The sequence below is a fragment of the Cynoglossus semilaevis genome, chromosome 4 (assembly GCF_000523025.1).
Source record: "Cynoglossus semilaevis isolate Cse_v1.0 chromosome 4, Cse_v1.0, whole genome shotgun sequence".
NCBI lineage: Eukaryota > Metazoa > Chordata > Actinopteri > Pleuronectiformes > Cynoglossidae > Cynoglossus > Cynoglossus semilaevis.
Window position 1 is genome coordinate 519,085 of NC_024310.1, and position 14,552 is coordinate 533,636.

The window sequence follows — 14,552 nt, forward strand, 5'->3', positions numbered from 1 at the left end:
GAGTCATGTGACCGTGTGACCATGGAGTCATGTGACCATGGAGTCATGTGACCGTGTGACCCTCCAGATGTTTTGTTTCCAGACTCACCTGTCTGAACAGACTGTTGTAGAGCACACAGGTGACCGTCTGAGCGTGGCTGCTGCCTCTCCTCTCCTCCTCTACGCTCTCCAGCAGAACCAGCGTGCTGTTGAAGGAGAGCAGGAGGAGGTGGCGCTCCTCGTGGAGGTACATGAGCGTGTGCGTGTCCTCCTGCGTCCTCGGGAAAACCTCAGAGAGACGGTGAAGACACTGCTGACTGGACACGTCCCACAGACACAGGACCTGGAGAAACAACAGTCATGAGTGTGTGTGTGTGTGTGTGTGTGTGTGTGTTGTAGACACTACAGAGCAGCGGGACTCAGAACTGTTCTGTCGTATGACTTTGTGGGTTTCCTCTCAGGGCAGATGGTGTTTGAGGAGGAGGCAGATGGAACATAAATCACTTCTAAAATATTTATTCTCAGAAAAAACACAAAGAGAAGGAACACAAACAACCCCCCCCCCCCACACACAGAACTCATCTCCTCCACAAAGGAAAGGCTAAAGGTAACATGGCCTTATTTTCCTGCCCCCCCCCCATCTTAGCCGTGTGACGCAGGCAACCAATCATCTGCACCGCAGCCTCCTTCCCCGCAGTAATTACTGAGAGGTATCACAATTAATATTACAGTCAGAGGCCTCTTCATCACTACATTATCTTTGCTGAGCAGAGCACACACACACACAGCACACACACACACACACACACACCTTATCTTTGGAGTAGCTGAGCAGTTGTTGCTTGGTCTGCAGGAAGCGAACAGCGAGGACGGCGTTGGCGTGCCCGCTGAGCGCACACAGCGGCTCCGAGGTCAGGTACGGGTTCCACAGCAGGACCTGATGATCCACGCCCGCTGTGGCTGCAACCAATTAAACACATGCTGAATTAGCAGAGGTGAGAAGAGCAATTAGTGAAGAGCCCCCAACCAGGAAGTGGGGGCTTCACAGCCGGAGAGAGACAGGAAGTGGTTTTTACACAGAGACAGGAAGTGGTTTTTACACAGAGACAGGAAGTGGTTTTTACACAGAGACAGGAAGTGCTGTTGGAGGACAAAGAAAAATGTGTCTAATCCCAGAACTATGGAAAACAAGAGGAAGGCTGTCATGACATCACAGCCACCAAACAGGACGTTTCTGTGGGACGCGTCGTACCACAAGACCTGTCCCTCAGTCGGTCAGTCAGTCGCTCAGTCAGTCAGTCAGTCTTTCGGTCAGTCAGTCGGTCAGTCAGTCAGTCTTTCGGTCAGTCGGTCAGTCGGTCAGTCAGTCAGTCAGTCAGTCAGTCGGTCAGTCAGTCAGTCAGTCAGTCAGTCGGTCAGTCAGTCAGTCAGTCAGTCAGTCGGTCAGTCAGTCAGTCAGTCAGTCAGTCAGTCGATCAGTCAGTCAGTCAGTCAGTCTTTCGGTCAGTCAGTCGGTCAGTCCCTGACCTTACCCATCAGATTTAGACCACGGTGGTGGTCCAGGTCCCACACCCCCCTCTTGGTGGAGAAAGACGACACCCGGAAATCCCTGCTCTCTTTTTCCTTCCAGCCAATCACCATGCTGCTCTGTGGAGCGGTGCTGCACGACACAAACGCCTCCAGTGAATCCAGGTAACGCACTGTGGAGGTCAGAGGTCAGAGGTCAGAGTCTGAGTTTGTACAGTGGTGACGAGAGGCAGAGTGAAAAAAAGAAAAGAAAAGAAATCCGTATATTGATCCGTGTGAGTGACTCTGGATTATTGATCCTCCAACATGAGCTCAGGGAACAACACACAACAACAACAACAACAAGAGGTGTGAGTGAACGCAGAGAGAACGGAGGACCTGGACCTGGAGAGGTGTGAACACAGAGAGAACGGAGGACCTGGACCTGGACCAGGACCTGGACCACAGTCCACACTGATGATGAATCTTGATGACAACTTCATTTCCTCTGGTGTAATGAGATCATTCCCGTCCTGCAGCAGAGCTCTGAACGGCCTCCACTCTGTGGAACGGCGGAGCCAAATGTGCGACGACCCCCGACTCTGCTAAACCAACCGATCCACGGGCGCCCGAGCGCCACACAATTACCCCGGTTTGATTTGCTCACTGGTATTACGGAGAGTGTAATGGATCTTGCATCAGCATCTATCTCAATTAGCGCCGTGACTGAGAGCAGCTGAACTGGACGTCACGCGCCTCCATTAGAAGCTGCTCAGCTTTCAGAAAACTGCAGGCTGTGAGACGAGGTGTGACAGTCGTGGGTCAGAGGTCGGCCGCATCGCCGGGGCAAATAATTGCGTCTGATTACATTTCATACATAACATCTTCTCTCTGCCCGAGGCGGCGGCGGCGGCGTCACGTGGCCCGTAGTTGATTAATGAGGAGTTCTCTGTCACTGGAGGAGCTCATCATCAAACCTGTGTTTGAGATTCAGATCCTGATCCACAACATCTGGAGGAGAACTCTGTGTTCCAGTTCTCCTTCAATCACACACACACACACACACACACACACAGACAGACCATAATATTCCAGTCAGGCTGAACCACCTCAGTGGTCACCTGATTACCCACTCCTGACCAGTGCCCCCTCCCCCTCCCCGGGTCTCTATCAAAGATGAATCTGGATTCACAGCCTCAGTGAAGCCGTTACCATAGCGACAGGGACATAAAGAGATGAGACGGTGACCCACCTTTTCTAACCCAGGCTGGGGCGTGGACCTGGTGGGTGACCAGGTAACAGCAGCGGTGTTTCCCTCTGACCAGCTCGTCCCACAGGACGATGTCCACTGAGTCAGAGTCCGTCCTCAGACCAGGACGTTCAAACAGAGAGATCTGAGCAGAGGTGAAGTGGACAGCACTGACCTGTGAAGACAGGTTGGACAGGTTCACGGCCACGGACGGATGGCACAGACACCACTGACAACGCCCCCCCCCCCCCCCCCAGTGTGTTACCTGCCCTCCGATGTCTCCAATGGTGAGGACGGCCCGGTCCGGCTGGGACACGTCAGCCCAGTAGTCCATGCACCAGGGGGTGAACTTCAAACCCTGAAACAGTTCCACAGAGTCTGTTTGGATGGCTCAGACTGATGACATCACAGTGGGAGGGGCTTCGTACAGCTCTTACCTGCAGCTTGTATCTGCAGCTGAAGACCTTCTCAGACAGAGTGTCGTAAAAACACACCTCTTTACTGGTGAACGACACGGCCATCTGGACAGACAGGTCAAGAGCGAAGGTCAAGGTCAAGGTCAAGGTCAAGAGTGACTCAGTGGAGTGAAGTGATTCCTCTAACTAGGGCCACATGGTGGCAGACACGGTTAGCAAGAAAGTGTTACAAGTTGTTCCAAACGGACTTGTTTCCTCGTTGTGGGACAAAAATGGAAAATATTGAACATGATGTTAAACCACCTGCCCATGTGCATCCCTGGGAGCCGCCCCTACCTTTGGGAACCAGAAAGCTGGGATGAAGCGGTAGAAGGTTAATAAAGAGACATCTGAGCAGCGATCTGTCAGATCTGTTAGGGTCAAAGGTCATTGGAGACGTCAGAGCAGTTAAAAGACGTCACTTTCTTTTATGTTTAAGGTCTTTGAAGTGTGCCCCTGGTGGTTGGTTTGATATGAACAGGTTGGTTCAAAATCTGTGTGAAGATAAATGTTAAACAGCAGGGACAGAGCTGGGACAGGAGCGCTCTCCTCACGGTGCGTTCACTGTCACGCCCTCTGGGTGTCAGTGAACGCACCGCTCCGCTCCTTCATCACCGCTGCCTTTCATCCAATGAACAAAGACTGTGGTCCAACACCAGCGACAGGACGTGATGTCAGAAGGTTCACTCTAACTGAACCGTTTAAATCACTGATGTTTGATTGATGATTTATTTTTCAGAGACGCTGCCGTTTGTCTCAAGTCGGTGGTTAATTATTGAATGTTAATGTGTGTTTACCACGGGCTGAGACACAACTCCTGCCAGAATTTGACATTAATTACCAGTGGATTAATGATCAATTTCATTTAAGTGCCATTTCCCTCCAAAAACAACAATTCGTTTTCCATAAACCGATGATAAATGAAGCTGAAGTTGGGAGTTTTAAAAGTGAGCGACCTTGTGGACGTTGGGCAGCAGCACGGCGTCGGTGGCCCACAGGTCTTTGGCCGCCACGGTGCCGTTCTGCAGTCGATGCGTGTGCACCAGAGACGTGTCCTCTTTGTCCCGCAGCCCCACCGTCCCCCGTCTGCTCATGGTCAGATACTGACCTGAACTCTGCAGGTACAACACCTGAGGAGACAATGGACACGAGGGGACACGAGGGGACACATCACCTCTCACTGCTGTGTGTGAGTGAAACTCTTTGGATTGAGCCGATGATAAAAAGTGTCCGACCTTTTGAACGGGGTCACGGTGGGGGCAGGTGATGGAGCGGGGGGGCTTCCAGCGGGGCACACTGTGGTTCTCATCCCTCTTCATCTTCTCAGAAAGCTCCAGCAGCAGGAAGTGGCACAGTCCCGTCCAATCAACACGGCCCTCTGCCTTGACTGCGTCCAGGTCCAGCAGCAGTCCACGCTGCTCCTGAGTGACCACCACGCCGTCAAACAGGAGCCCGTACTCCTCCCTGGAGCCGTGACCCACCGAGGACCAGGCCAGGTCCACGAAGTCAGTTCTGGACAAGGAGCGAGGTTCACCACAGGGGTCCTGGACCGAGGTCAAGAAGATGGTGAGACGTTGAAGCAGCGAGCGTCCTGAAGGACTTCAGAGAGCAGTGACGTCTGTGACGCAGTTTATCAAAGTTCACTGATGAGAAACGGCTTTGATAAAAAGGTTGGTAATAAAACAAATCACCAGGAAAAGACTCTGCAGCTTCCTGTAATCCTCAGCACTCAGCTGGCTCTCCAGCTGCGTCACCTCCATCCGTGTTCCCATGGTTACGGCTCACCTGTCAATCAATCACCGACACGTGAGGAGTCGGAGTCTGTGTGAAAAGATCAAGTCAAACTAAGAATTCCTTACGTTTCTTCGACCAGTGGAACACAGTGACCACCAGAGCAGCAGCAGCAGCAGCAGTAACAGCAGTAACAGCAGCAGCAGCAGCAACAGCAGCAGCAGCAGCAGCAGCAGTAACAGCAGTAACAGCAGCAGCAGTAACAGCAGTAACAGCAGTAACAGCAGCAGCAGCAACAGCAGTAACAGCAGCAGCAGCAACAGCAGTAACAGCAGCAGCAGCAGTAACAGCAGCAGTAACAGCAGCAGCAGTAGCAGCAGCAGCAGCAGCAGTAACAGCAGCAGTAACAACAGCAGCAGCAGCAGTAACAGCAGCAACAGCAGTAACAGCAGTAACAGCAGCAGCAGTAACAGCAGCAGCAACAGCAGCAGCAGCAGCAGCAGCAGCGATTTAAAGCTTTGATGAAATCATATAAAAGTCATAAAAACAAACTTTGATTTCTCACCTACATTTACAGAGAACATTATTATAAAATCACCTCTTCTGTTTTTAACTGTATTTAAATCAATCCATGGATGAGCTGACATTTAAAGGACAACCTCGGTGGTGAAGGCAGATTCAACCGTTGTTTTTTGTCACAGACGAGGATTGGACTGAGACACAGTTAGACACAGTTAGACAGTTAGACACAGTTAGACACAGTTAGATTGTGTCGCTGTAACACGACGGAGGAAAACGGTGGAAACAAGGACAGAGTCTCTTCACACGACAAACATGGCTGACCTGCAGTTCCCTAGTCTCTTCACATGACAAACATGGCTGACCTGCAGTTCCCTGGTTGACCTCCAGGCCTGACGTTAACAGAAACACTGGAAACAGAGACTGAACACCAGTGACAAAAATATATCCTAGCTAAGTGGATGAGCGACCCCTACTGGTGAAGAAAGTGATTCTTTACAACCAGTTCAACCTTTGGTTTAACGTACGATCACGTTTAGCTAAAAATACAAAGAAGGAACTCTGAAGAAAATGTCCAACAGAGAAAAGACAAACTCACCCAACAGTTGGAGGTCAACACCGTCAGTGACCACAGCCCAGCGTCCACCACGTCCTCGGCTCCAGAACCCTGAAGAATCTTCAGTCTCCGTGTCTGTGAGGGGGCGTGGCCTCGGCCGCTCCGCTTCCTGAAGCAAAACCTTTATTTTTCCCAAATTCCCAAAGTCAGCGACGTAGCAGCCAGTCACACCAACACAGTTGACTGTAGTAACACACACACACACTCACACACACACTCACACACACTCACACACCCACACTCACACACACTGAATTGTTTTCTTTTATTATCCCTCTCTTGTAAAGACTTGGGGCGAAGTTTCCCAGCAACCACGTCGTCAAAAAGAGTCTAATGAAACAAAGTGTGTGTGTGTGTGAGGGTGTGTGTGTGTGTGTGTGTGTGTGTGTCCTTCCTATTCACAGATTAAGCTCTGCTGAGACCATAAGTAAGAAACAATACCAGTTTCACATAAAGACAACAATGAACCAAAACACACACACACACACACGACTGATTACTTCCTCTGCACTTCACTACACAGGAGCAGCGGGCTGCATTTCACTGCTCATAAATGTGTCCACACTTTGGCTGAAATGAAGAAACTCCTGTGAACCTGGACCTGAAAAAAAAAACCACCCCGGGTTTATGGAGCCGTAAAAACACGGGGGGGGTAAACAGAGAGGGGGGGTAAACAGAGAGTGGGGGCACAACGTCCTGGAAACATCTGACATATACCCTGAAATGTTCATAACCAGGAGAATTAACAAACAGATCAACCAACCTTCAACCATCCAACCAAACGTCACGGTCATGTGACCTTTCAACCCAATTAAACAGATAATTAGACGTCGAGACAAACTTCAACCATCCAACCCAACGTCACGGTCATGTGACCTTTCAACCCAACGGTCATGTGACCTTTCACTGTAACCCAATAACTTGACAGTGGAATCACAGCCTTTTTTTGAAGTTATTTTCCAGCCGTGGGTTTCTTTGAGGACCAGTGAACGTCTTTGTTTTCCCAGCGTGGCTAACACTTCACACAGCGTAGACGATATCATCTTTCACTGCTACGCTGACCGCCTCAAATCCTGGCCAGCGACTTAATGGTCTGGAATGCCTTGAATGAGCTGATTAACGCGGTCGTGGACGGTGACAGGATCAGAAAATTAGGTCTCAGCAATTTCAATAATAAAGCTTTAAAAATTAACTCTATTACAATTGGATTACGGCCGTGCACGCAGGAGTCGGCGAGCGGCGGGCTGAAAATAGTGCACGGCAAATCCACCGTGGAAAATCCCACCATTATACAGGAGAAAAATGAAGCGACTGCAGTTGGTGTGGATCTTAACACAGGAAGGAGAGAAAAGTCGGAGGGAGGAGAATCAAAGAGCAACTGTGTGGAAATGAAGTGGGTTTTGTTCAACAATGGAAATCCTGAAAGAAGACCAACTTTTCAGAAGTGAAGAAAGAAAGTTTGGATTATTCCAACACACTGGACCAGTCCTGGGGGGCCATTTTATTAGGAGTCGTATTGGTGTGAACGAGACAAGAGACAAAATGATATTTCTATTTAAATACATTCATGTAAATGCTGAGAAGATTCCATTTAAATTCGGTTTCAAACTTCGCCACAAATTCCTCCGTGAGTTTATTAAAATTCAAATCAGTTCTAAAATGAAAGGTGACTTTGTATTGTCTTTGTCTGTTGGTCTGGATCTAGATGTTCTACACATGAAATATTCTCCTTCGTCCTCCTTCACCTGCCGTGCTAATAAATCTGAGGTCTAACACAACAGCGCCTCCTGTGGACAGTTGGAGTGTCTGCTGAATCCTCAGATTTGGTCACATTTCTGACTGAGACAAACTGGAGCCTCACATTAAAGTTACTGAATTTTAACTGTTAAAATTCCATTTTGACCAACCTGTTTATTTACAACATTGTCTAGAGTGAAAAGTTCGATCACATTGATTCACCAAGAAACCAAACAGTTTAATTATAGATGGTGGATTTGAGGCCAGCGTCATTCTCTTCAACTACTTAAATAAAAAGTCCTAAAACAACAACAACAACAACAACAACAACAACAACCAGCAGCAGCAGCAGTTTGTTGTCAACACCCTCTAAACTCCAAAGACATTTTATTCATTATTTTAAACCCAAATATGATTTTTAACCTTGTCCCTCAAAGCTTTTACTGGCAAGGTCGCCACCGTGTGGACAAAGACAACTGACCCAGACAGCATCGTGGTCTACGTTTGGTCTGCGACCCAGATATTTGTTTTTTCAAAACAAGAGGGAAGCAAATGGGAACAAAGCAAATGTACACATCAGTACTACAACCTGTACACACTACTGCAGTTTTTTAACCTCCTTCATGGTTTAGGTGCAGTAAGTCAGTGAGTTAATGTGTTAATAGAGTTAATCTAAAAACCTAAACAAGTTTAAGAAGTTTTGAAAAACTTGGCAAAACATATAAAGACCCTGGAGAAAAGATAAATATTGAAATGAATCAAAAAAGAATGATTAAAAAACATTGACTTCTGGACTGAACAGAAAAGGAGGAGGAAAATAAAAATCTATGGCAATTACTGTCAGTGTTGTTGATCCTGAATCAGAACCGACCTGATCTCACCTGAGAGCTGCGGCGCTGCAAATTAAAGCAGAAACGTTCACCTCCTCTTGAATAACAATGTCAGTTGGTGTGTGTGTGTGTGTGTGTGTGTGCGCGCTCTCAGGCTGCTACTCCACGCTCTTGAAGGCCTGCAGGATCATGTTGGTCTGGTGGGCCAGCTGGTTGGCGCTGACAAAGACTTTTATCATTCTGGAAACAAACGGTGACAGAGACACACGAGTGTAAACCACACAACGTCAACAACCAGGTGACAGTGTCAACGACACTGATCCGTCTGAGCAGGCACAGAGGCTTCTGGGAAATCTGAGCCAGCATGAATCAATGGGACTTTATTAATAAACACTGGATCAGACTGAAGGGAGTGTGGGATTTATAGGTGGAGTGGACCGTCCAGACGCTCCAGTCCGACCTGGTCTGATGACCGACTCTCGTACCTCCATTAAAAAGAACTAAAAACCAATTCATTAGTTCCACCCCCCCCCCAACCCCCCCAGAAATAAACTATTGATTAATTAAATGAACCCCATCTAAAGATCAAACACACAAACATAAACAAATATATTGATAAAATAATAATAGTTAGGAAAACATTTTATATTATTGTTATAAAAATGGGAGACAGCGCCACACAGTGTCCAGTGTAAAAATGGAGCTGTGTTGACCACTGGTAACTGGCTGTTTCCTGGTAATCGTTATACTAGTGTGTGACCAGTGTGTGACCAGTGTGTGACCAGTGTGTGACCAGTGTGTGACCAGTGAGGTTCCATACTTTCCGTCCTTGAAGTAGGTCTTGAGCGTGTCGCTGAAGCTCTTGGAACATTTGACAAACTCCTTCTTCTGCTGCTCCAGGGCCTGGACACAGACGACAGAGACAGCCTTGAGGCTCAGGTGTTCCTGTTAGTTTGTCTTTCTGTCCTTTCTTCCGTTCCTTACCCGTCTGTTGTGATACTGGTGAGTCTTGAAGACGGCGTTAACTGTGTCCAACAGCTCCTTTATGGCACTGGCGATGTCTCTGTGGACGACACCAGGCGACAGAGAGACATGTTTCAAATCTGTCTGTTGTTATCAAACACTGACCACACGTTTTTAGATGACTAGACCATTAGACCATTAATAATATTATCATCAACAACTGTGTGTGTGTTTAGAGAGGGATTTGATATGAGTGAAATCATTCCTAAAAAAGATCAAACCCTCGAATGCTGTTTAAACCACTGCTTTATTTCTGGAGAGTCATTTTGAAAAAAAAAACCCCCAAAAAAAACCCAAAAAAACACTGAGTTTTAATCCAGTATCAAATGTTTAAAAGGTTACAACGTGAACTCCCATTCGTGGTTTAAAGCTATGACTCCATGAATAGACACGATCTTGAAGTGCTAATAGTTTTGACCTTGGCAGTTAAAGTCTTTTGGCATAATTTCTTTCCTGTATGCAAAGTAAAATGATTTTTTTTCCAGTAAAGTGCCTTCAGAAATAAATCCCTTCTCTCAGTAAAGCCTCTGCAGTATTTGATATTTTCCTGGTTGACTAAGACACATTCTCAGTCCGTGCTGCTCAGTGTGTCCAGATGGGTGAGAAAACTGGAGGTACAGAAGTACGCACCGATCCCCAGAGTGTGGTTCTGGCACCTCGGAGTGACCTTCAACTATCTCAAGATTTTCACCACGAGCCGACCCCCCCCCACTCACTCACTCAAAGCTTCATAAAACAGATTAGCATGGACTAAGTGTCGCTGCCGTCCGTCCTCTGATTCACATTCAGGTGTCGTGTGTTCAGTATTCACTGGACGGAAACTATTGTTCCACGGATGAAACCAGGAGCCTCATCACAGACACGCAGACACGTGACACGCAGACTCACTTGATGGTCTGTAAGAAGCCCACTCTGTCACTGATCTCATCTGGTATGGTGCTGAGGAAGTGTTTGAGAGTGCGGGCTCTCTCATTTAGCTCCTGAAATTCTGGATCTTTCCTGGCAATCATGAACTCTGAAAAACACAGGGGGGAGAGATGGGTGTGGGGGCGGGGGGGCGGAGAGATAGAGCTCTCAGTGTCAGGCGAACAGCTACAGGAGACACTGAAATTGAGCAATTATTAACAGGGACACAAGTCTCTATCACAAATCCACCAAGTGTCTGTGTGTGTGAGTGTGTGTGTGAGTGTGTGTGTGGTCTAGTTACAGCCATCTTTGTGGGGACATATGTTTGGGTAAAATGCCTGGTTGTGGGACGACGACAGTATTGTGTATTTTGAGGTTTTGTTTGGTGTTAGAATTAGTATTCAAGCTGAGCTTTGGGTTAGAGTTAGATTACAATTAGCCACATATCTGTAATAAAGTTGGGGTCAGGGGTCAGGGAATCTATTACTAGGAGAAGCTTCACGACTCATGAGAACCAGACTATGTCCGTGTGTGTGTGTGTGTGTGTGTTGGAAGTCTGAATTCATTACTTCCATCCATCACTGTACACAGAGCACGAGGAATTCAATTACAAACAGAAACGAAGGAAGGTCTGAGACTAGAGTGGAGAGAGCTGGTTGTGTGGAGAAACAGCTACCCCCAGTGGACTATCGAGTAACTGCAGGTCAACATAAACCTGCAGCGGGCTTCAGCTTGTTAACGGTGTCCTTATATGAGACAGTCCCGCCTGTGATTGATAGCTAGAATAAAAAGAATTCCCCAGTGAAACCGGCGGTGACATTTGGTTATGAGGAAAAGAACTGCAGTCAGTTTGACTTTAACTTGAGTCTACAAATAACAGCTCACATAAAATACAGCAGTGTACCTCCCACATCATCTGCAGCCATTCGAAGTAGAGATTCAATATAGTTGACCTTTAACCTCTTCTTCTCCAGTATTTTCATCACAATGTCCTGGGTCAGACCTGGGTTCTCCTGCTCCGCCTGAACACACACAAACAGAGGAACAAGAGTGAGAACAGAGTCGTGGACTGAAGGACGACGACGGTTCTGTTCTGTTCTGTTCTGTTCTGTTCAGGAGGAGAAACCAAACTCACCCGGACGAAGGCTGACTTCAAATTCTGGGCTACTGAAGAGTCGACCTGCTCCAACTGCAGTTCACAACAACACACACACACACAGATGAAGTGACTCAGATGTTCTCCACCACCACCTGGTACTTACACTGTTTTCTGTCTGTTGGCCATGACCTTGTATGGTGCCTTACTGTAGTATTTTTTCCTACATATTTTTACAGACATATAATCTGTCTGTTGACCTTGTATGGTGCCTTACTGTGGTATTTTTTCCTACATATTTTTACAGACACAAACTCCAAACGTCTATGATTCTCATCCATTTATCTTCCATCTTCTGACAAAGGTCATGGAGGAAGTTGGAGAGGATCCCAGCTGACACAAAGCAGTAGGCGTGCCCCCCCCCCTCCCACTGCCCCCCAGGACAGAACAGTCAGACTGACTGACTGTCATCACCTGCTTAAACACTGGATACATCACAGAGTAGAGAGCCATGGAGACGATGGACGTGGCGTCCGCCTCTTTCTTCTTGTCGTCCGTGGTCATCCTTGACCGATCAACTGCTCTTACTGCTCTTTGGGCGTGTACCGCTGCACGGATGCCAGTCTCACTGCATCCAATCAATCACCCGGGCCGACAGAACGGGGGCGGAGCAGGACCTGAAGGAGAAGGAGCAGTGACAGGTGAACGAGCAGGGAGGATGGATGATGGTGGTGGGAGGATTGAAGAAGAAAAAAAGTCATGTGTCGTCCCCCAGATTGTGGCAGGTCTAATTACTTCACTCCTCCACGTTCTAATTCTTGGAAGGTCTTAACTGATATGAACTCATCACAGCTGTTCACACTGAGCTGAACTCATTCCACTGGATGTAACGGTGACAAAACTGGCATGAGTCACACCTGACAACAAACAGAACTAGGGTGGCAATAAAAATGTTGCTGAAATAAATATAGAAACTTGGCTTCAACACTGGAGGAGATCTCCCTCTCAACCTGATAAACAGTGACTCCTGGTGGTTAAAACAAGGAAAGATGGGACTTGGCCTGTCTCATTCACTCACTTCCACACTATTACCCCCCCCCCCCCCCACCCCCCCACTTACTCCTCCTCACCTCAGAGTGTGTTGACGTGGTGTGACACTGTGCCAATATCAAGTCATTTGTTTTTTGTTTATTTCCAGAGCAGGACACACAGGAAGACAAATGTCTGTGGTGCGTTTGGATGACTACAATGACTGAGGTTACTATTACAATTTATAATAATAATAATAATAATAATAATGTTTCATTAAGTCTAAGTCAAATTAGAGCAGTTCTATTAATTAGGGACTAAGATTGAGTTCAAATTGAGTCAAAGACTGAGTCTGAATCAGAATCCTGTGTCAAACTGAACACTGGTTGATACAGTGTCCACCATCAGCACCTTCTACAGCACACGTGCACATTCACAGGGTCAAATCCACAGGGTCACAGGTCATGTGTTCATCCCCACAGACATGTCACACCATTGTCTGTTCCCTCTGAGACAAAGAACTGGAAACACACACTGTCTGAGTCAGAGACAACACCTCAGTATTTATCTGGGCGTAGATTTAACTAATGGAGCCACAGTACTGTAGTACTGAAGACTGGGTGTATCACTACTACTGCATACAAGTCAGGGGAGAGAGAGAGAGAGAGAGAGAGAGAGAGAAACTCGGATTAAAGATTCTCCACCTGCAGAAACAAATGTTTCCTCTGTCACTGGGGATTGTTTGGAGTTAGGATTAACTAGTAACAAACCCATGCAGCAGATTAGTGCAATAACACAGGAATATAATTAAGGCAGAGACAGTCATTAACTATTAACAAGGTTTCAATTAACCTCCCACAAATGAATGTTTAACAACCTGTTCAACACATGAGCAGGTTTAGTTTAGTGGAAATGAACCGTCCAGAATAAAAACAAAACGTCTTTTTAAACTGTAATAAATAACAGTTTAATTTTCCTTATCTATTATGGTTTTTGCCCCTGAGGTGTGGTCACACTAACACGCACAGCCTCCGTCCATGGATCAAAATCAAACTACAACATTCACACACGTGACCGTAGTGTCAGTATTCAATGGTTAAAATGACAGAAAAGAAAAAAAAGTCCATCATTTTTAACAACTCTTTGTGTTATTTAGCTCCTGTCTTCACACAGAAAGAATTCTGATGGAATTGGTGGTGAGTTGACTGTATTTCAATACAAAGGTCGGTCGCTTATCTCTATGATAATAACAATAAAGTCTGTTTGTGTAACAATCTGATGACAACCGTTTTGTTTTGTTTTTTAATTGTGTCTAACCTTTAAACTGCGTTTAGACCGCACCCTGCAGGACAGGAGGAAGAGTGACCAAAGTTACTCTGCCTTCAAGTCACAGAACACCTTTAAAGTGTAAACATGACCGTCATTCAAAAGTGACAGTAAAATAAAAGTGTTCTAAATCATTTTACCCTAAGAACATGAATTTATACGTATAATAGATCAAATAAATGTCCGCAGGACCGAAGTTGGACGTCACCTGTCGCCAGATGCTGCTGCTGCTGCTGCCACCGGTAACTACGTAGTTCACCCCGCAGATTAGATGGATGTTTAAAGGCCAAACATTAAGCTGCCGGTGCTGTCGGTCTGATTACCTGCGGTGGAAACAGCTGTCAGAGGGCCGAGGAGAAGCGGTGCAGCACCGACCTATCAAACCGGAAGCGTCGGTGTCGTTGGCCGCTGGACGTGTACCGTAGGAGAACGACCGAGTCCAAAGACAGAGAGCGCGGGCGACTCCTGGGTTCAAATGACAACTGAGTATGAAATAAATACGGTGTAAATGAAACAAATGTGCCGCAGATACAGTCAGAATACAGCCCTG

At 46.9% G+C, this 14,552-nt stretch overlaps 2 protein-coding genes across 3 annotated transcripts in view; both read right to left on the bottom strand.

The window, feature by feature from the left end:
* The window catches only part of LOC103377604 (WD repeat-containing protein 49), an 18,673-nt gene extending 12,407 nt beyond the window's left edge, over positions 1 to 6,266 (bottom strand). The window contains exons 1-9 of the mRNA XM_025055197.1: positions 5,805 to 6,266; positions 4,881 to 5,010; positions 4,146 to 4,733; positions 3,172 to 3,255; positions 3,000 to 3,092; positions 2,738 to 2,909; positions 1,512 to 1,679; positions 779 to 939; positions 89 to 328 (exon numbers count right to left, since the gene is read on the bottom strand). Coding sequence (XP_024910965.1) covers positions 89 to 328; positions 779 to 939; positions 1,512 to 1,679; positions 2,738 to 2,909; positions 3,000 to 3,092; positions 3,172 to 3,255; positions 4,146 to 4,733; positions 4,881 to 4,961 — 1,587 coding nt within the window. The 5' untranslated portion in view covers positions 4,962 to 5,010; positions 5,805 to 6,266. The remainder of the gene's footprint in view (positions 1 to 88; positions 329 to 778; positions 940 to 1,511; positions 1,680 to 2,737; positions 2,910 to 2,999; positions 3,093 to 3,171; positions 3,256 to 4,145; positions 4,734 to 4,880; positions 5,011 to 5,804) is intronic.
* A 1,266-nt stretch (positions 6,267 to 7,532) lies between these two features.
* On the bottom strand, positions 7,533 to 14,546 carry LOC103377568 (programmed cell death protein 10). Of its 2 annotated transcripts, none has more exons than XM_008308429.3 (8): positions 14,326 to 14,546; positions 12,122 to 12,324; positions 11,687 to 11,740; positions 11,456 to 11,573; positions 10,534 to 10,660; positions 9,607 to 9,685; positions 9,443 to 9,525; positions 7,533 to 8,862 (listed from the first exon to the last, which is right to left on the bottom strand). In XM_008308429.3, exons 2-8 carry the CDS (start codon positions 12,209 to 12,211, stop codon positions 8,781 to 8,783), a joined length of 633 nt encoding a protein of 210 aa, XP_008306651.1. In that variant the 5' UTR covers positions 12,212 to 12,324; positions 14,326 to 14,546; the 3' UTR covers positions 7,533 to 8,780. The 2 variants fall into 2 exon arrangements, with proteins under 2 accessions (XP_008306651.1, XP_008306654.1); XM_008308432.3 differs by having other exon boundaries at positions 14,211 to 14,546.
* Between the last annotated feature and the right edge of the window lie 6 nt (positions 14,547 to 14,552).